At 41.7% G+C, this 22,411-nt stretch overlaps 1 protein-coding gene across 3 annotated transcripts in view; it reads left to right on the forward strand.

The window, feature by feature from the left end:
• The window catches only part of rbm33a (RNA binding motif protein 33a), a 66,309-nt gene that overhangs the window by 18,124 nt on the left and 25,774 nt on the right, over nucleotides 1–22,411 (forward strand). For 2 of the 3 annotated variants that reach the window (XM_060928567.1, XM_060928570.1), the window contains exons 2-9: nucleotides 1,767–1,854; nucleotides 4,155–4,203; nucleotides 4,295–4,368; nucleotides 4,616–4,835; nucleotides 17,216–17,344; nucleotides 17,443–17,611; nucleotides 19,332–19,540; nucleotides 21,870–22,194. In XM_060928567.1, coding sequence (XP_060784550.1) covers nucleotides 1,767–1,854; nucleotides 4,155–4,203; nucleotides 4,295–4,368; nucleotides 4,616–4,835; nucleotides 17,216–17,344; nucleotides 17,443–17,611; nucleotides 19,332–19,540; nucleotides 21,870–22,194 — 1,263 coding nt within the window. The remainder of the gene's footprint in view (nucleotides 1–1,766; nucleotides 1,855–4,154; nucleotides 4,204–4,294; nucleotides 4,369–4,615; nucleotides 4,836–17,215; nucleotides 17,345–17,442; nucleotides 17,612–19,331; nucleotides 19,541–21,869; nucleotides 22,195–22,411) is intronic. The other variant, XM_060928569.1, reaches the window with a different exon arrangement.

Consider the following 22,411-nt stretch of genomic DNA (forward strand, 5'->3'; position numbering starts at 1 on the left):
AAACAGGTGTTGCATATTTTAAGGCTGTACCATACTGGAGAAGTGATAGAACAAGAACAATTCCCATAGTACATCTAGGGCATGCCAGAAAACACCAATAAAAGATGCGTTATGGGTGACAGAAAAAGTATCACTTTTCTTGGGTGACTGTACATTTTTATCAAACTCTGTGAAATTGTAAACCTAATGTCGAAATGGAGATATCCATTTGATAGAGGGGTCCAAGGTGAATATTAAAAAATCTTTGTTTAAAATATTTTGTATTTCATGCAGAGTTTCGGAAGGAAAAGTCAGCGTTATGGATGTGACGAAATTCCGTTACGGATGTGACGCGTCTGAAATAGACATGGCGTATGTTTAGAAAATCAGCAATTTAACCACCATAACCCTTTGAAAAACTCTCTAAATATCAGCTAAAACTATCAAAGTTCTTAAATAATATTTAGGATGGCTATTGTTTTGCTGTTTTGTGGATTTTAGCATACATTTCTGTGGCTTGTGGCAATAATATAGAATTGTACATCATCAAAGTTGATTTTAGCTTGGGTTTTACATTATAAGAAAGAAAGACTGACAGTGACAGATTAGGTTGGTTACAAATTGGTTCAACTTATTCACATCTGTAAAATACAGGCCTAGGTGATATCTCTGGGAGTGGTTTTGATGTATTGCATGTTGCTTTATTTTTGCATGGTGAGGTTGACCTTTACATGGAATTGCCCATCGGCAGGTCACGCTCCATGGGAAATCGGCCCAAAAAATTGCAATCGGTGCATCTCTAGTAAAAACTAAACTTTAACTTCAATTTTGGTGAATAATTTTCATAAATTTAAAAGACAGGTTTTCCACCAACATCAAGCCCAGCAAACTAATGGCCTGCCCTGTAATATAAAGTTGGGTCGAGGAATGAAACCAGGCAGGGTTCTGGTAAAAATTGTTTTAGCTGTCTTCTCTTAAAGAACTTTAAAATAATTTAGATTGAACTGAATAATCTCAAATGCTTCTTGTAGCTTTAAAATAGTCCCAGCAGGTGACTCTGAAGAAAAATATTGTGTGTTTGAACACCGCCCGCTGTAAACACTTTGCATACACCCCAATGACCGACTCCACCGACCGCCACGACACCACCGCGCACGATTCCCTCATCGGCACAGTGGAGCACCACAAATTGCTACCTGGTCTGTGGGAAACACTGCGCTTGATTACCGTTATTGCTGCTAAGGGTGGCCCAACCAGTTATTAGGTTTAGGGGGCAATCACTTTTTCACACAGGGTCATGTAGGTCTGGATTTATTTATTTATTTATTTTTGTTCCTAAAAACCTTCGTTTAAAAACTGCATTTTGCGTTGTCTAATATTTCAATTTGTTTGATCTGAAACATTTAAGTGTGACAAACATGCAAAGAAATCAGGAAGGGGGCAAACACTTTTTCACACCACTGTAGATTTGACTGTTCCAGTTGTTTCGGCTGTATCCTCGAAAGCAGGGGTGTCCAAACTTAAAAGGTTGCCAGGTCTGTATAAAACACCCACCACCTACACACTAAACAATTTTAGACTCAAACGTTATCCTGTCTGTCATGACGCAGCGCGGGGTTTTTTTTTTTAAACCTGTAGGTGGATGATGTAACGAAAAATAAATATTACAACAGCTGCATGCGTGTGAAATGGAAATAAAATCGACACTGAAGCCAGCATGATATGACGTGGCGTATCGCTGATTTCAGGAGTTGATTTCGGATACGTTGTGTCTGATTTGATTCCAGATGAGGAGTTTGATGAGTACGATAAACCAGGAGCTGAGAGATCGAGGAGGCGAAGAGGAGGAGATGACGACGACGACGATCTGGACAGGTGAGGAAGTTAACACTTGGTTCAAAATGATTAGTAATGTGGTTAAGCGATGTTCGATGTTTGTTTATTGAGAGTGGTCTGTTTCACTACTACTCCAGTAATCCAGTTCCAAGTGCTTCAGTCTCAAGTTAAAAAAAAAAAAGCAACATAATATTACCGTTAAAATAATTATAAGAGCAATGTGACGGTCGAAATAAAAAAAGAGCCAAATTAAAACTCGGCTATCAAGTATAGTAAGGATGCATGTTAAAAATAGAATTGAAGTCGAAAAAAATGAAAATCTGAACGTGAAAGTCAGTTTAAAAATAAAGGAATTATTAGAAATACAATGAGGATAGAATTATCATGCAAAAGTGGTGTGGTGATTAAAACATGATGGTCAAAAATAAATGGAACGTACGGCAGAGCAATAGGGCCAGGGTTTTATATTTTATTTGGAAACTTCTGAGAAAAAAAGTCAAAATTTTCGAGGAAAAAAAAGTCAGAAATCTGTAGAAGGCGGGCTTCCATACGGAAGTGACACTCACTCGCGGCCGGTAGACATGAATGGCTGAGACCAGAGCCATGGAATTCAGAGTTGTGACAACCGGGGTACAGGAAGTCGGTTGGTGATGTGATTCACGTAGATTCAAATACTTCTAGGCAGCGGCTTTCTGTTTGCGAGAGACTAACACAGAACCACTACATAACAAGCAAAGATTAAGTAGAAACGAATTACATTTACCTTTACCGCACTTTGTGTTCTACGGCCACTTCCTGGAACTAGTGGAACTATGTCAATGGCGATCTATGTGTCAAAGGCTCCATGAGCCGCCATTGCTGTGTAAAAAATGGACCATTAAGGTCAATGGGAGTGGCTGAACTCTTACTTCCATGGGAAAATTGACTTTTTTTTTCCTCAAGTTTTGACTTTAATCTCGAAAATTCTGAGTTTGTTTTCATTTGTTTCATTAAGGTCAATGGGAGTGGCTGAACTCTTACTTCCATGGGAAAATTTTGACTTTTTTCCCTCAAGTTTTGACTTTTTTTTCCCTCAAGTTTTGACTTTTTTTTCCCTCAAGTTTTGACTTTTTTTTCCCTCAAGTTTTGACTTTTTTTTCCCTCAAGTTTTGACTTTTTTTTCCCTCAAGTTTTGACTTTTTTTTCCCTCAAGTTTTGACTTTTTTTTCCCTCAAGTTTTGACTTTTTTTCCCTCAAGTTTTGACTTTTTTTTCCCTCAAGTTTTGACTTTTTTTTCCCTCAAGTTTTGACTTTTTTTTCCCTCAAGTTTTGACTTTTTTTTCCCTCAAGTTTTGACTTTTTTTCCCTCAAGTTTTGACTTTTTTTCCCTCAAGTTTTGACTTTTTTTTTCCTCAAGTTTTGACTTTAATCTCGAAAATTCTGTTTTTCATTTGTTTCATTAAGGTCAATGGGAGTGGCTGAACTCTTACTTCCATGGGAAAGTTTTGACTTTTTTCCCTCAAGTTTTGACTTTTTTTTCCCTCAAGTTTTGACTTTTTTTTTCCCTCAAGTTTTGACTTTTTTTTTCTCAAGTTTTGCCTTTTTTTTTTCTCAAGTTTTGACTTTAATCTCGAAAATTCTGAGTTTTTTTTTTTCATTTGTTTCATTAAGGTCAGTGGGAGTGGCTGAACTCTTACTTTCATGGGAAAATTATGACTTTTTTTCTCAAATTTTTACTTTTTTCTCAATTTGACTTTTTTCTCAAAAGTTTTGAGATTGTTTCTTGAAATTTTTTACTTTAATCTCGAAAATTGAGGGGTTTTTTTTCTCAGAAATTTAAAAAAAAATGTATTTCTTAGTGGAACTATCGCTCTTCCGTAGCAACGTAATTGTAGGGACATGAAGACATAAAATTAAATTGCATAATAAAAATAGAAACTAGCGCGATACTATATAAAAATAATATAAAGATGTGACAGGAAAAGGAAGCGGGATTAAAAACGCAGCGACGAAAACAGGAAGCAATTCTTTATATGAAAACTTTTGTCTGAAAGTAATAGGCAAATAATGAGAACTACATGTAAAAAAAAAAAACCCCGATGAACTTCAGACTTGATTAAAATGATAAACTGACTTTCGGTGTCCGATGATGACATTTTGTTTCTCGTCTCTGGTGGAACGAGAGACGCACGAGTGTCCTCCTTTGGTGACTTTTCAGGAATTGATTTAACATTTCGAAGCCCGGCGCATGATAACGTCTTTACCTTTCCCGTCTCTGCCGTAGACCTACAGGTTTGTGTGCTGGGTTAAATTAAATAAAAAAAAAAAAAGTGTTTCTAACCCGATGTGTCACTCGACAGCGATTTCGAAGGCGACCTGCTCGAGGAGGACTGGCTTTCATCCAAGAAGGTAAGTGCGCTGTTGTGTAACCGTGACAACGCCTACGTCAGATACAGAAAGCTGCAGTGGCTGACAGTAACGGTTTCTGATCGTCCTGTAGAATCCGTCGGAGCTATCGGACGAAGAGCTGAACGATGACCTGCTGCGAAGTGACGAAGAAGACCAGGACACGAGGTTCGATCCGAATCTGCTGCTCAGTGCTCGCTGAACGGAACTGCTCACACGGCGGCACTCTTGTGTGTAGATGCGGTTCACGCGGCCTTGGGAATCGTTTCGAAAGGCCTGATCCTGCTCTGCCCTCGGAGTTGCCACCTGATTGGTTGGAAGCTTAAAAAAAAAATTGACAGCACTTCTGTGAGAATTTTTCATGACAAATCATTATTAGATTTTTTTTGTAAGTGTGTGTGTGTGTGTGTGTTAGTGCGCAGGGTTGCGTGGTGAGCTTGAACGCAACGGCAAGTCTCGGCGAATCCTACGAGCTCCAGGAAGGAGATGAATACGCAGCGGAGGAGTACGGAGCGACGGCGGGAGACGAGGAGGAGGAGTACGGAGACTTGGAGGGCATGGATTACAACACTGGAGGAAACGAAGACGAAGTGCTCGACCTACAGATCAACGAGCCGCTGGACGACGAGTTTCAAGTGAGCACCGTTTCGCTTTTCGAGCCCGCTGTTCACTTCCGGAGATTTGATGAGGCGTGGAAAGGGCTGTTCGGGTTGTAGAGTGAACTTTTCTAATATCTACATATTAAAGGTGCGATTGGCAACTTTGTTTATCTGTAAAATTTGTCCAGATCTGCTTTCTAACGGTTAAGTAGGCGGAGTTGAATACAATTATAAAAATTTTTTTTTTTTTTTTTAACTTTGACTCCGCCTGTCTTTCTCACCCAGTAGTTAGACATCCATCACTTTCAAGTGCACTCAGCTAATTAAATTAAACCCCTCGCCTTTTTCCCCACTCAAACAATTCATTGCTTTGCGAAAAAAAAAATGCATTTACGTGTAAATTCCTCCATTTTGGAAACCCGCCGCCAGTGTGTGTTCTAGGGATGTTAACCGATGACCGTTTGACCGATGGTTGACCGAATCAGTTAAAAAAAAAAAAAACAATCGTTTTGAAGCTGCCGATTTTGGAGCGGAGAACCTGGAATTCTGTGTTGTAAATGCTTGGGGCGTGTCATGCGGTGTAAGGACGACAGCTGACAAATCAGAAACACCCATTCAGTCATGTCCCGCCCTCCTGCCCCAGTTGAAGACAGCTGCCACTCGGCGAAAGAAAAGTCTCAAAGTATCAGGCTAGACTTTTTAGCTTACAAATTACTATTCTGTTTTTTTTTTTTTTTAAATTATTATTAGAAGGCACATGGAGTTTAGTCCTGCCTTGGCCAGTGCATTCTGAAAGTATGTTTCGGTCTGTAGCCAACAATGCATGTTATTGCAGATCGTATCTCTCCACACAAACTAAAGGCGCAGATGCCGACTTTTGGAGGGAAGGGGAGAGAATGAAATGACAGCGGTGTCTGGAGGGGGAGTGACAAACGCAGCTTTTATGTCTGTGAGCCAAGTCGGTGACGGCTTCAGAGCAACTTCAATACCATGCAGTAATGGCGTGTTGGTATTGGTAACGGCGTTATAACGATTGTAGCTAATTAGGCTAGCCTAGTAAACTAGACCCAACCGCCTAGCGGCCAAAAATATTTTTGCCTACGAGTGGGTCTAGCCTCGGACCATATCAACAACACACCCCGGGCATCAAATCGTGCCTGCCAATCACAACGCAAGGTTTTTGCTTGGATTCTTTGGGCAGGCTTTTGCAGGAGTGACGACAAAGCTGCGCGACACTGGAGAAAGCACAACGGGAAAGATGGCTACGGCTAGTGAACAGCGCGCGTTTGACTCCGCTTTGGAATCAGTTTTAGAAGAATTAGACTTGGAGTTTTGGTTGAAACATGAGCAGGAAGAGGCTCTCCGCTCATTCCTTTTCAAGAAGGACGTTTTCGCTGTTTTGCCGACCGGCTATGGCAAAAGTCTGATCTACCAGCTGGCTCCGCTCGTAGCCAAAAGGATGGGGCTAGTTTGTGCAGTACGAAGAATTAATAAACAGCTTTGAAACATTACTTTTTGATTCTTTCTTATTTTCCCGTTATTTTAAATTTCAGGGAAATTATTTCACCAAACACCACTAAATAAAAACTCTCAAAAACAGTTTAAGCAAACCCTTGAAAAACACTTGGAAAAAATGAGTGTATGCGGTACAGACTCCAAACTTGTGGTCATTATCTCCAAACTTCTTAATATCTAGAACCTGTTTATTAATTAATACGCATTTTGAAAAATTATTTATTTCAAGGCCTCCCCCACTGCTTTCTGTCGCTCTGACTACGTCACAGTCACTGTTGCGCTGATTGGTCAGAGCGTTGGCCTATACGCACAGAGACAGTTTGAAAGACAGCGGGTTGTTCCTCCTACCCGCTTCAGAAATGTCTGCGGATCGAGGCCAGACTAAATATTCACATTCAATCTGGCTTGCCAGGCTATAATTAGGCTACATCCACACAACAACGGCAACGAGATTTTTTAATTTTTTTTAAATATCGCGTCCACATGGGCAACGGATCAGTAAAATATCAGGTTCATATGGCAACGCTTGCTGAAAACGATGCAATACACATGACACACCTCTACGTGCGCTGTAAGACGGTCCCATTGGAGACACCAGAACAATAGAAGTAGACGCATGCGCATAAACCCCTTCTGTAGCATCAGCCACATAAAGTTCTGATTATTAATCAGTAGCGTAAAACGAAAGACGCGGAAAGAGGAATGAACGGGGGTAGATGGAAGCCGGTACGCCAACATTCTGATATCCTCCAGAATTCTTTAATGGTCTGGAATAAATTGAATGCTACACGTTGATGGATTACTTTGTTCTTCTACGCCCTTTTTGAGGAATGTATTGTCGGACTTGAACTAAAATCTGAAGAGGTGAGATCGCTCCTTTTTTTTTTTTTTCCCCTATTTTTGCTGGCGGGATTGTTTTTGTTTTTGGAAAGCGCACGGGCGGTGCGCGGTTTGGTACTGCTTCCGCAGTGTTTGGACTAAAGACTCTGCCCTAAGGGCTATTCTCTCACTCTCTCTCTCACTCTGCACCATTACACAATAAATATTCACAGTGAAAATATTTTGTAAGCGCGTTTCATGAACCAAGTTATAGGATTTGTTGACAACTCACATCGAGTTCGTTACACTTCTACCCGGCATGAAGGACTGACAGTCATGTGGTTGTGACGTCATCGTAAACAAATCCGTTCTACTCATCCAGACGACTTCGCAACGGCACCGTTGCCAGATTTTTCCACTCTGGAACCCGTTCTCAAAAGATTTCGTTTTGGGGCACCCAAAACGCCGGTGCCGTGTGGACGCCAGGCCGACACGATAAACAATTTTATCAGATTCACCTGAATCCGTTGCCGTGTGGACAGGGCCTTAATTAGATAACCCGGCGTTATAACAGCCTTTATTTTAACGCCGTTATTCCCATCACTGAATGTTCTGTACTTCTTCTAGCACTTGACTTTATTTTCAACGCCATCATGGCCAACTGGAACTGTCTCTAAGCTGGAGCCATTTGTTCTCCGCTCCAATACAAACCCCTCGACATCAGTGCCGCGTTTGACTAAATGTTTCGCGCTGTAGAAAAGGTAATGTGAGTGGAGGGCAGCGACTGGGACTGAATGTGCGGATGCTCGCGGTTAGATTTAGAATAGATTCTAATAATTCCAATTCTAGAATTTTAAACTCGTAGGTTAACCGGCTAATGAGGCTCGGTGGTCGGTCAAGATTATTTTTTTTTTTTCGCCATCCCTAGTGTGTTCTGGTTCTAACTGCCTTTTTTTTTTTTTTTTTTTAAAGCACCAGGAATCCTTTTCTCGTAGGAAGATTATCTCGCTGCGCTGGGCGCTTAATGATTTCAGACGGAGTTGAGGAGCGTATAAACAAGGCCCATGCAAACACAAACGAGCTCGTGTTATCCGTCTTGTAATAAACCAGTCCTGAAGCCATGGCTTAAAGCATTTTTTTTTTTTTTTTTTTTTTTTTTTTTAAACTCGCGTTCTACATAGGTATCCACGTTGCGAGGAAAATAAATCGCTTACGGCACTTTTAACTAAAATGAGCGAGCGATGGAAACTGTTCTCTCATTTGGGACATTATGGTCAAAAAAATTTTTTTTCAAATTTTACTAACTCAATGTTTCTTTTGTCATGTTTAATAAGAATAAAGAGAGTATCTTGCTTTATCTGGCCTCCACTGTGGATTCCAATTCAAATGCTTTTGTAAAATTGATTTCCATATAAAATAACTCCATCATGAAGAATTAAAGCCCCTCCTTCACAGATGAGTGAAAATATTGAATAAATTTCCTCTTTTTGATTGCTTGGGTTAAAAATGCCAAGTTATGATGACTGAATTGATTATTCACTTAAATATGAATAATATGATACAGTTTGGGTATTTGATATGGCGAAATAGGACACGATGGAAAAATCAAGAACACACCTGCGGCTCGCGAGCAACAGGACATCGCTACCGCACTAGATGGAGCATGAGGCAGGGGCGGGGCAAAATGACTGGCCGTAGATTCTATCAAAAGTTCGATCTACTGTAAATTGACCATGGTTGCAAAATATTGGCCAGAAATACGCAAACACTACGAAATATGAAAGTAAGATGAAAAAGAAACATTCTGTTGCCTTATACTGCAAGACTAAAACAAAATAAAACCGTCAAAACTCACCTTTTCAGCGATAACGTCCGAACAGATCACCCGCGTAACAGAGAGACCGCAAATGGAAGCACGATCAACTTCTAACTGCTGGAGTGGAAAATTCCATTCTACACATGCAAATTGTTAATGCGTGTCCTTCCCCGCACACAAATAACACGCTACGGTAAAAAATAGACCACGACTCATTTTATAGCTCAGAAATTCATACAAGACCAGCTACCATCGTAACATATTCTGTAAGAAACATATTCCATACCTAACTTTCAGCTTTCGCTTTAAAAAACAAAATCGCATATTTATAACTAAATTTTTATACGGCGTAGTGATTTTAAGTTACTACTTTTGGTGAGGTCGTGACCTCGACCCTGAGGCTTTCCGTTTAGATCAAAACACGCGATCGTATTGGTTTTGGGTTTGCGGAAAACGGAGTTACGACGGCGGTGAAATATTTTGCGTGATGTTTTATTACGGTTATGATTAGTCTGTGAGCGCACCAATCCTTAGGTGGATAAAGTTACAACTTAGACTCCGTTCAGACCGCACCCTGAAACGACCCATATCCGATTTTTTTGCCCATATGCGACCTGTATCCGATTTGTTATTGACAATCTGAACGACACAGATCCGATTTTTTTCGCATGCGACCCAGGCCGCTTGGATATGTGGTCCTAATTCCGATGCATATCCGTTATTTTCACATGCGACTGCAGTCTGACCGGACAGGTCGCATTCATGCCACCTACACGTCATCAACAAGAGACAAACGTCACTATTCTGCGTTGGCTAATCCCGCCTCTTTGGTGGAAAACAACAACATTTGTACAGTTTTCAGAATTTAAATAGACTTTTATAGAATTGATCAAGCTAATGGTGGATTTGGTAGGGACCTGGATGTTGATCTGTTAGCCTGATTAAATAAAACAGTTTCTATAACTGATTTATAACTTAAACCATCCTGCATTACAAGATTATAAGATTGTTCTGGAAATTTCCAGTAATTTGACACCTCCGGTCTCATTAGTCTGCTGCCCACATTAATCAGATTATTGTGTGAGTTCCGCCGCCGCCACAAAAACCACATCGCCAGGTCTCGCCTCATCTCCATCGCAAACTGCACTGGTGTTTCTGCACCTTGAGCCAGCGCTGAGAGAAGCTGCAGAATTCAGCTGGCTATAAACAATCTAAATAAATATTTATAAAAATGTAGAAAAAGTTTATTAATATGACGAAATAAATACGTGCAAATTATTAAGCCTGAATTAAGAGTTTGGTAATACAGCGGCCGTATCCCAAATGACTGCCTACTGAAGCTCGAGTGCACTATATAGAGTTTAAAAATCCATTACTTCCTAGTAACATGTTGTGCACTTATATAGAAATTAGAGAGACGTTTAGGAGTCAACCCTCGTTACCAGGCTACACGTTTTCATTTCAGTTCAGAAACAAAAACACACACGAGACCTCACACTTTAACTAGATAATTAAACAAACAAAAATCATTAAACATGAAGAATGCGCTTTTTTTTTTTTTTTTTTACGTATTACGTAGATGTGCTTATTACGTGTCAATTTGTGCATGCGGGACACTTTTGGGTCGTTTTCCGTTCATATTGGAGATCGCATACAAGTCTCATATAATTGGTAATGTGAACGGCCTAACAAAAAAATCGGATTTCACAACAAATCGGATACGGGTCGTTTCAGGTTGCAGTCTGAACGTAGTGTTAAAATACAGTTAGTGATAACTGTCAACTTTTTAAGGGAACGCGATGTAGTCGACCGTTTATCATGCCCCAGATCAAGCCGCCATTTTTCCACAAATTTGCGACAAATTCTGAAGAGTATTCACATCAAAGATTTAGTTTTATCTGTATTATTTCTTTCATCGTTTAATTTCAAATTAAAACCATCACCATTCAAAACCGTATTGACCCCCACAGTACCCAGTTTCTGAGACAGACCCAGATATGTATGTGCATTACTGTTAAGATATATAAGTGAGCGCTGTTATCTCTACTTCCAGCACATTTCCTTCTTGACAGGAAGCCACGTCTACACACAACACCTCTTTTTTTTTTTTCCTTCATTCCAAACCTCTTTTGTCCTGCCACATCACATCTCGCGCACGCACACATCCTCAGACTGGATCAGATAAGAGGGGAAAAGATCATTAACCTCAGCCTTTTAAACTTCGACACAGCCCACATGATTGATGAGTTTGTTCCCATCTCTCGCCGCGGGTTTGTTTATTTATTTATTTGTGTATCGAGCGCGGGAAGGATCAGCGAAACGGCTTCTGGGATGCGTAGGTCGTTGAAAGACGTCTTTTGTCTCCGATACAAAGGATTTTAAACCGACGGAGACACCAGAGGGTTTTCTGGTTGTTGTATTCGTATAAACACACACGGTGTGCATGCGTTGGTGTGATCTCTCTGTTTACAAGCTCACTTAACCAGTAGGTTTTGCGTTTGAGTTGAGAAAAGTAAACGTACAGGATATATGACGTGTGTGTGTGTGTGTGTGTGTGTGTGTAGACTCGCCTGATGATGATCCTATCACCGAGGTGTGTGTACACATAAAGACGACAGGGTCAACGACGTTGTTGCCGTGCGCGCGGAGTTTTGAGGCGATGCGCTGAAAATATTTACATCTCATTGAATTTCAGATGAAGGCAGGAATACTAATGGGGCATAGAAATGTGACCAAGAATCCCCACTGTTATGCTAATTCAACACCCCTCTTCTATTTCACATTGCCTCCCCACACTCGCACACGCTCTTCCTTTTTCACGTGACGTTAACATGTTCATTCCGATCCTCTTCCGCACCCGTGCAGGCTTTAGTCGTCGTCGTCGTCATCGTCACAGGGCTTTTTCTTGAACACACATCCATCTTGTTTCACTTTAAATGCAGCTATAAACGGATAAAAAGTCCAACCCGGATTGTCAGTGAGACATAAAAATGTCAGTCGTTTAAATATCTACCATGTTATAAAAGGAAGAAAGCACGTTATAGGAAAATAATGACTTTGGTATGATTGATTTTTTTCCTGTAACGGCACACCAGGCGGTCACAAGGTTTCCGCGGCGGCAATAATTTTCGCAAAGTTCATTTCGAGCGTACCTGGAGTGCATTTCAATGACTAGCTATTTCAAAAGCTCACGCGCAGTTCCGTCATGTAACCTTCATCGTAAGCGCTTGTCTTGTCAAGCACGCGCGAGTTTTAAGTCACCGCTCCGGCAGTCAGGCGTGGCCAGCGACATGTTGCCTCCTTCATGGGTACGCCGGTAGTCGTTGGTTTGTCCGATTGGCTGGGCTGCAGTGGACTGGTCGCTGACCCCGTGTCGCAAACACCAGTCTGAGAGAACACATCAACCAGAAATATTTACACTTACTCAAGCTGATCTTTGGCTGGATCGAGTCGAAGTTAAAAAAGAAACAAAAAAAAAGGCACCGGTCGTCATGAGCGTCGCAGTTCAGTCGTTGTCAGCGTCGCAGTTCTCAAGATTGAACCGAATCGCTGTCGTGAATCATCCGAGCGTGCGCCATCTCGCAACAGGTTTTACCTCCAAATAGCTGGCTGAGTAAAGTGACAAGTTTTATGTTTCATCTAATTTCGGGGATTTTAAAAACTGGAATGTTATTTGGCCGTGGGCGGATAGGAAAGTGTAAAGTATAAAGTTTGCGCCGATATATGTTTTTATCATGCTTGTCTGGTTTAAAAAAAAAACTCGCAAAGATGTATATATGTGACCCCTCACCGAATCCAGGGACACATGTCGGCCGAAACGAATCCGAGATAATCGCAAAAGAAGCATTTTTTTTTTTCGAAATTTGTGATTTTTGTTTTTTTCCATCATGTGCAAGTTGAGACAGGGTTCCCGCGAGGTCTTAAAAAGTCTTAAAAGCATTGAATTCGAGAATTTGGAAATAATACCTTGAAAAGCCTTGAAAAAGCATTGAATTTTAATGTGTAGGTCTTAAATTTGTGCACCGATGATAATTTGTATTTTAGCATTGTTCATTACTTAAATACCCCAGCAGGCGTTATTTTTTCGTCATTGTTTTAGTAAATGAGGCACGAGTGGCCAAGTAGCCAATAGTGGTGGAACTGGAGTTGTGGGCGGAACAATTACGCGCGCACACCGACTGAGGTAGCTGCTAATAGTTTACAGCTGGCGATTAATGGAAATTCGGAAAGTCAGGGAGGTGGAAGCAGGCTAAACGATAACTCGACGGTGTAAAAATGGGCAAATGTAAGTTTAACCAGTTATGGCTACATCATAGTTCATTTCGAGAATGGGTTAAACCAGTGGATGGTGACATATTCGCAGCTTTTTGTTCAGTTTGCAAAAGGACGTTTAAATTGGGCACAATGGGCGTTAAGGCGCTGGATTCTCACGCGCAGTCTTCAAAACACATGGCTCTTCTCAATGATAAACGGCAAACGCCGTCTGTTTCATCTGTGTTTCGGCCAGCTGTTGACGTTAGCCAGCTGGTACCTAGCCAACTACCTAGCACGGCTAAGGATGGCCAGTCTGTTGCCGCTACAGTAGTCCCTAGTACTAGAGTTGATTTGCGGACAACACTCGGTTCAACACCTACGATGAAGGCTGAGGTAAGGTATTAGGCAGAGACCCGTCCACCCGTAAATTTGACGGGTGATTGCCGATTTCAACGGGCAAGTATACACACAGACGGATACTGAAACGGACGATAATGCCGAAAATTTTCGCACATGAATACTCCCACATGTCGTCCGATAAATCCAGTTATGTTCCGCCCACACACGGACTGGCCATCGGGAGTAGCGGGAGTTTTCCCGGTGGGCTGGTGGTTCAGCGTGGGCCGGCGGAGAAAAAAAAAAAAAAAAAACAGTTGCGCGCTGGCCTTTAATATGATAAGCAATGTTAACAGTTTCTTTAACAAACTGTTAACATTGCTTATTACAGTTGCGCGCTGGCCTTTAATATGATAAGCAATGTTAACAGTTTGTTAAAGAAACTGTTAACATTGCTTATCATATTAAAGGCCAGCGCGCAACTGTTTTTTTTTTTTTTGTTTTTTTTTTTCTCCGCTGGCCCACACTGAACCACCGGCCCACTGGGAAAACTCCCGCTACTCCCGATGGCCAGTCCGTGTGGTTCCGCCATCATTTACAAATCGTAAGAAACACAGTTTAATACGAAAAATACTGAAAACTTGAAATGAAAAATCAGAATATTTCATCGTTTCCGCCATTTTGGCCCGCACTGAATCTTGTAACATGCGGACTGAATAAATCGCGAATTCTGATTGGTCGAAAATTGCCAAACACCCTGCGTTGTAGTTTCCTCTTTCTTGGCGGGAGAACCACATTTTTTTTTTGCTGACTCACTCTTCTGGATCAAGATGAATCCCAACAAACGCCCCAAATTGAATGTGACAAAAACTGATTCGTTTTTCCACAAAAAGACAGAAAAGGTATGTGTGATACATTGATTAACAAGGGGGTTTCATTGGGGTATGGTAAAATAGAATACTGTTGGGTTTTTTTTTTATTAAATACTGTAACTAGATCAAAAGATTATATACAATTCATTGTTGTTTTTCTTTTCACTTTTGTTACCAAATCAAACACCATACATACATCTGATACATTCAGGAGTGAAACTGAAAAAAATACAAAGTAAAAATATGCAATATTTCTGATCAAAAATTACACGCCATTTCACCCTGAAAATGTCCTAGAATGCAGGAAATGAAGTCTAAATTTCAAAAATTTTCTGGGGGGGCATGCCCCCAGACCCCCCTAGAGGGACTTCGCGCCTGCAGCGCTCGTCTTCGCACCTGCGGCGCTTATCAGGATTATATAAAATATTATTTTTGACTGGTAAATTTCTTTTTCTGCCTAATACCCTAGTCTGAGGTGTTGTGGGCGCTACACACAGTAGCCCAACACCAGTCCTACAATGGCAACGAAGGTGTCTCCGAGCTATTTAAATTAATGTTCCCGGAGTACGTGTTGCCCAAAAATGGTTGTCATTTAGCAAGTGGTTTTTTTTTTTTTTATGATGCTTTAGGCAGGAATGGATGTAAAGGCATAGCTCTTGTGGTAAGTCACTGTTGTTAATAACTGTTGTTAATAATTTTAATAAATCTGTTAATGGTAAACTTAAATGTGTTTTTCATTCACAGAATTTGGAAGTGAAGCCTATGCAATGTATTATCAGTGACTCAGAATATCCAGAATCTTTTAACGTCAAAGACAACTTAGAGACAGAAATTAATTCAGCAAGGTGTCACACAAAGTTATCACACAAAAGGACATCCTCCATTGACCCCGAAAATAAATAACAGTCTCTTAATTAAGCATCGTCTGCTGAACATTACATGATTTTGTATTGTGGTGGTGTTCGGTGAGTACTCTGTACATCATCCTTTGCGCATTTTCACATTTTTCTAAGAAACGAGTACACACAACTTGAGATGTTTGTTTCCGGTGAATTATGGTGAACTGCGATAAAGGTCTTAAATTTGTGGATTATTGGTCTTAAAAAGCCTTGAAAAAGCCTTGAATTTGACTTGAAGAAACTTGTAGGAACCCTGTGAGATCTTGAAGAATGCAATCAGTATTTCAGATAATAGATTGTTTTGTTGGAAAAGCATACATTTTTTGTTGCAAATTGTCTCGTTTTTGTCAGGACTGTAGCCTGCTGGGGGGCGTGGCTAAATTACCATATGGGCCATTCACATGATGATTTAAGTCTTTTGTTTTTTTTTTTTGCGAATCAGCTGTATGATACGAGCTGAGCTCGTGGCTACTTAACCTGCATACAGGCGTGTGATTTCACTATGGAATGAGCAAGCTAAACAGAGCGCAGAGGAGCTGACACACCGCGAAGCAAACAGACACACGGTATTTACATCGGAGATCACCATTTCTAGCAAAAAAAACCGCAACCTCGTTTTCCAGATTGAATGGAATACTTGAATGATCGGATGATACACGGACCGTTCTAGGATTACATTCCATCGGAGGCATTGGTGTGTGCAAGGCGCCGTTTCTCTTTCTGATGGGGTGAGTTTATTAATCTAAGGCTGTGTGGTTATTTTTGCATGTAACGGAGAGTGTTGTGGTTTGGTTAAGCCTAGGTCACAACCGGACGTACGATTTTTTGGCCGTGGGATTTTTGGCGTTTCCCAAATCGCTGCGTTTTTTTTTTGTTCACGGAGAAAGACGTGCGTTGGCCGTAAGTTTGTCTTGCAACCTGAAAAAAACGTAAGCGCCCGTAGAGTTTGTTTGACATGACAAAGAACCTCTGCGGCTCGAAAATCAGCACATCACACGCGCGCTCTCGTGCGTTTCTTGCGTTTTTTGCATGTAGACCGGCCGTAGGAGCACGTACGGTACGGCCGGTTGTGACCGAGGCTTTACATGAAACTAGCGTTGTGTTAGTTGTGTCATCATCGTGCTATCTTTCTTTCTTACGGTGTGAGTAATTTTTCAACCACAAAACGTTAAAGTATACTTTAGGACTTATTTTTGTACTTCATAATTGTGTTGGGCATACTTTGCATGGAAGGAAAATTGACGTGGTGATCTTTGTTTACATGAAAGTAGCATCGTGCTAGCTCATAGGGGGTAGGGCTTTCCTTAATGTCATGCAGATGAGCACCATTATGTGGCCGCCCTGCACCCAGAGTAGCTGAGATGGAAAACTTTGAGGGCGATTTTCTCCCTTTTCTGTTTTAAGAGGTATACACTTTCAAAAGGCCACACATTCTTCAAATATTGTCAGATCTCCACATGGAAGGCATCATTGGAAAGCTTAGAAACTGGACTTTCTGAATCTGTCAATAACTCAAAATGCCCCCGGGCCGACATGTGTCCCTGGATTCTGTGATCTGCCACATATTTCTCTCGATACATGACCACCTCGTTCTAAATCTGTCAAGCTTCTCCTCCAAATCGACTTGCGCATAACGCCGTGAAATAAAGCCCTGTTTAATTCATGTATTAGATCGATATTCATTCAACATGCTCTGAAGTTACTTGACTGGGAATCTCGACCCACAGGACACTGCTTGTTCACGATAACCCGGAATCAACAGCTGTACGCTGCTTCCAGGGTAATTCACGGAATAAAATTGTCCACAAAAGTGCTCCATTTCGAGGAGAAGGAGTGAGACGACCCAAAATTCCGTTCAGCCGGCACCATCTACCTGTCTTTTTTTTTTTTTCCCCCCTCCTGCAGGTCGAGGACTTCAGCGCTGAGCCGCAGGAAGTAGAGCCTGACCAACAGGAAATGACGGAGGCGGAGCCAGACAGGGCGGAGCCTGAGGAGGAAGTCGAAGATTTCTCACAGGTTACAGAGGCGGAGGAGGTGACTGCATGTTTAATGTACACAATACACTTCTTCTAGTGTTAATTAATGTCCTGTAGGTGAAAACGTGTGTTTGGTTCGTTTTCGCTCGTCTTAAGATGGAGGCCGAGGCCGTACCCGAGACCGTCACGAAGGAAGAATCCGATGAGGATGAAGAAGAGGATGAAGAATCTGGGCGGCTGCGTTTCAAAACCGAGCGCAAAGACAGCACCGTGGTCCGTATCTCGGACGCCACCAGCAAGCGGCGGAACATTCCAGAAACGCTAGGTATGCCCAATAATACAGTGGGGCAAAAAAGTATTTAGTCAGTCACCAATTGTGCAAGTTCTCCCACTTAAAAAGATGAGAGAGGCCTGTAATTTTCATCATAGGTACACTTCAACTATGAGAGACAAAATGAGAAAAAAAATCCAGGAAATGACATTGTCTGTCTGATTTTTAAAGAATTTATTTGCAAATTATGGTGGAAAATAAGTATTTGGTCAATAACAAAAGTTCATCTCAATACTTTGTTATATACCCTTTGTTGGTAATGACAGAGGTCAAACGTTTTCTGTAAGTCTTCACAAGGTTTTCACACACTGTTGCTGGTATTTTGGCCCATTCCTCCATGCAGATCTCCTCTAGAGCAGTGATGTTTTGGGGCTGTCGCTGGGCAACACCGACTTTCAACTCCCTCCAAAGATTTTCTATGGGGTTGAGATCTGGAGACTGGCTAGGCCACTCCAGGACCTTGAAATGCTTCTTACGAAGCCACTCCTTCGTTGCCCGGGCGGTGTGTTTGGGATCATTGTCATGCTGAAACGTGGCTGGGTCTTTCATCTTCAATGCCCTTGCTGATGGAAGGAGGTTTTCACTCAAAATCTCACGATACTTGGCTCCATTCATTCTTTCCTTTACACGGATCAGTCGTCCTGGTCCCTTTGCAGAAAAACAGCCCCAAAGCATGATGTTTCCACCCCCATGCTTCACAGTAGGTATGGTGTTCTTTGGATGCAACTCAGCATTCTTTCTCCTCCAAACACAAGTTGAGTTTTTACCAAAAAGTTCTATTTTGGTTTCATCTGACCATATGACATTCTCCCAATCCTCTTCTGGATCGTCCAAACGCTCTCTAGCAAACTTCAGACGGGCCTGGACATGTACTGGCTTAAGCAGGGGGACACGTCTGGCACTGCAGGATTTGAGTCCCTGGCGGCGTAGTGTGTTACTGATGGTAGCCTTTGTTACTTTGGTCCCAGCTCTCTGCAGGTCATTCACTAGGTCCCCCCGTGTGGTTCTGGGATTTTTGCTCACTGTTCTTGTGATCATTTTGAGCCCACGGGGTGAGATCTTGCGTGGAGCCCCAGATCGAGGGAGATGATCAGTGGTCTTGTATGTCTTCCATTTTCTAATAATTGCTCCCACAGTTGATTTCTTCACACCAAGCTGCTTACCTATTGCAGATTCAGTCTTCCCAGCCTGGTGCAGGTCTACAATTTTGTTTCTGGTGTCCTTTGACAGCTCTTTGGTCTTGGCCATAGTGGAGTTTGGAGTGTGGCTGTTTGAGGTTGTGGACAGGTGTCTTTTATACTGATAACGAGTTCAAACAGGTGCCATTAATACAGGTAACGAGTGGAGGACAGAGGAGCCTCTTAAAGAAGTTGTTACAGGTCTGTGAGAGCCAGAAATCTTGCTTGTTTGTAGGTGACCAAATACTTATTTTACCGAGGAATTTACCAATGAATTCATTAAAAATCCTACAATGTGATTTCCTGGATTCTTTCCCCCCATTCTGTCTCTCATAGTTGAGGTATACCTATGATGAAACTTACAGGCCTGTCTCATCTTTTTAAGTGGGAGAACTTGCACAATTGGTGGCTGACTAAATACTTTTTTGCCCCACTGTAACTGTCCGTCAGAGACGATTTGGTTTATTATCGACCATTCGGGTTACTCGTGTGTGTGTGTGTGTGTGTGTGATAATTTAAAAAAAAAAATCTTTCAGAACTGACCGAAGAGGCCAAAGCAGACCTGCTGCAGTTCGAGGAGAAGGAGCGGCTGAGGAAACAAGGTCGCTTCGGTGGACGAGGGCGAGGAGGAGCAAGAGGCGGAGGATCTCCGGCGTTCGCGATGGGAGGCTTCCGTCGAGACGGAGGCGCAGGGCGAGGGAGGATGAACGAACCCAGACCCCCGCTGATGCCAATGAACTTGCAGGTAAACGCTTACTTAAAGTTCACCTGAATTCTATGGTCAAAAAGTGCCGATTGGTCTTTCGCCAACACCCCGCCGTAGCACGTGAACCCTCCTTTCGGTTCGGACGCGTCCGTCCTTTCAGGTTCACGTGCTTTTAGTGGAACTGAGTAGGTTTGCTTTCGAAAAGTCAATTAGCTCGACTCGCGCTCTTATCCGTGTTGATACACGGATTACCCCAAACAACTTGGCAGGAGTCCATCAGAAAGCATTACGCCAAATTAAATCTGCACTTTGTCTGAGGATTTGGCTCTCTTTGCTTATTTTATTATTAAATATCCATCCAAGAGTGTAATCCCTTCCTTTTTTTTTTTTTTAATTTTTTAAATTCCTCTGTACGGATGAGGAAAGCTGTGTCATATCTGGTCCCGGGAGCGTCTCTATTTATTTATTTATTTTTTTAAAAAATGCCACACACTTCAGAGTTGCATGACAGATCAATTGAAATTTTCTCCCCTTCGTACACGGAGTAGAATTTTTTTTTTCAGAAGGATTAGTTCAAAGCTACAACTTCATAAAGATGAATATTCGGCAAATCCAGGATGAGATATTGAAAAAATGTGTTTTTTGTTGGGTTTTTTTCCTCCTCCCGTAACGTTTCATATTCTGAAGAACACTAAAATTTTTTTTTTTTTAAATATCTGGACATTTTATATTTATAACACACATATATACTAGACATTATTGTGCGTATATACAGTTGTGTTCAAAATAATAGCAGTGTGTTTAAAAACGTGAGTAAAGCTCAAAATCCTTATAATAGTTTTTATTTCCATGCATTGGGAACACTGCACATTATATTCTACATCAAAACATGAAGAAAAATGTATGAATATTTTAATTACTTTACAGAAAATGAAGAAAAATGAACATTGGGCTGTTCAAAAAAATAGCAGTGTCTGCATTTTTCATGACAAACTCCAAATATTTACTGTATAAACTGAAAAAATCTTAAGGATTTAGTATTCCTGTGAATCACTAAACTAATATTTAGTTGTATAACCACGGTTTCTGAGAACTTCTGGCACCTGTGAACAGGTATTCCAGCCCAGGATGATTTGACAACATTCCACAATTCCTCTGCATTTCTTGGTTTTGCCTCAGAAACGGCGTTTTTGACGTCACCCCACAAGTTTTCTATCGGATTAAGGTCCGGGGATTGGGCTGGCCACTCCATAACTTTCATTTTGTTGGTCTTGAACCCTGATGCTGCTCGCTTACTGGTGTGTTTGGGGTCGTTGTCTTGTTGAAACACCCGTTTCAAGGGCATTTCCTCCTCAGCATAAGGCAACATGACCTCTTCAAGTATTTTGATATATGCAAATTGATCCATGATCCCTGGTTTGCGATAAATGGGCCCAACACCACAGTAAGAGAAACATCCCCATATCATGATGCTTGCACCACCATGCTTCACTGTCTTCAGAGTGTACTGTGGCTTGAATTCAGTGTTTGGGGGTCGTCTGAAAAACTGTCTGCGGCTCTTGGACCCAAAAAGGACAATTTTACTTTCATCAGTCCACAAAATGTTTTTCCATTTCTCTTTAGGCCAGTCGATGTGCAGATTCTATCCTCTTCTTTTTTAACAGTGGAACTTTGCGGGAGCTTCTTGCCGATAGATTAGCTTCACACAGGCGTCTTCTAATTGTCACAGTACTCACAGGTAACTTCAGACCGTCTTTGATCACCCTGGAGCTGATCATTGGCTGAGTCTTTGCCATTCTGGCTATTCTTCGATCCATTCGAATGGTAGTCTTCCGTTTTCTTCCACGTCTCTCTGGCTTTGCTGTCCATTTTAAAGCACTGGAGATCATTTTAGCCGAGCAGCCCATCATTTTCTGCGCTTCTTTACAGTATACGTTTTACCTCTCCAATCAACGTTTTAACCAAAGCACGCTGTTCTTCTGAACAATGTCTGGAACGACCCATGTTTCTCAGGTTTTCAGAGAGAAATGGATGTACAACATGTGCTGGCTTCATCCTTAAATTAGGGCCACCTGACTGACATCTGTTTTCTCACAATGAATGATCTCACTAATTAAACTCCACACTGCTATTATTTTGAACACGCCCCTTTCACTTAATTATTCGATTACACAGACTCAGGAGCGTGCGTATCATGAATGTTGGGTCTGTTGGTTTTCTATGACTCTACTACACCTACTGGTAAATTATTTGCCATGTAGTAATATAATTTCCACCAAAAGCAGTGATTGATCTGGTTAGTCGTGTTGGACTGCTATTATTTTGAACACAAGTGTATATGTACTGTCTTGTTCTCTCTCTGTCTCAGCCCAGAATAATTCCTCCTCAGTCCCATCGTCCTCAGCCCCGCCCTTCCGTCCCACGCGGAGGTCCTGGTCTTTTCCCAACACCGCTCATCCCGATCCCGCAGCAGCCTCTGCAGCCCCTGATGCCTCTGCGCTCGCCGGTGCCACACCAGAGGCCACAGCAGGAACTGCACCCGCCACGCCATCACGGACACGCGCACGCACTTCCACACGCGCACTCCAACCAGCAGCAGCAGCAGCCCAAGAACATTCACATCAACCCGCATTTCAGAGGGCCGGCACCTTCTTCACCTGTACAGGGTACGGGACCTCACCGTTGTAACCAAAGTAGGCGTGGCTTTCCAACCAGACAAACAATCTCACTTTTTTTTTTTTTTTTAATTCTTGATTAGCCAAATAAATTGTGTTATGAACAGGGCTTTGAACCAGAATTTGTTTCCTATTGGTTCGTTCCGAACAGAAACGGAATTTTAACGTTTCCGGTTTTGGGTTCCACCATTAAATAGACGTTCCCGAACCGGTTAGAACAAAAAAAATGTAGTTC

This window comes from Neoarius graeffei, chromosome 1 (genome assembly GCF_027579695.1).
Source record: "Neoarius graeffei isolate fNeoGra1 chromosome 1, fNeoGra1.pri, whole genome shotgun sequence".
Lineage (NCBI taxonomy): Eukaryota > Metazoa > Chordata > Actinopteri > Siluriformes > Ariidae > Neoarius > Neoarius graeffei.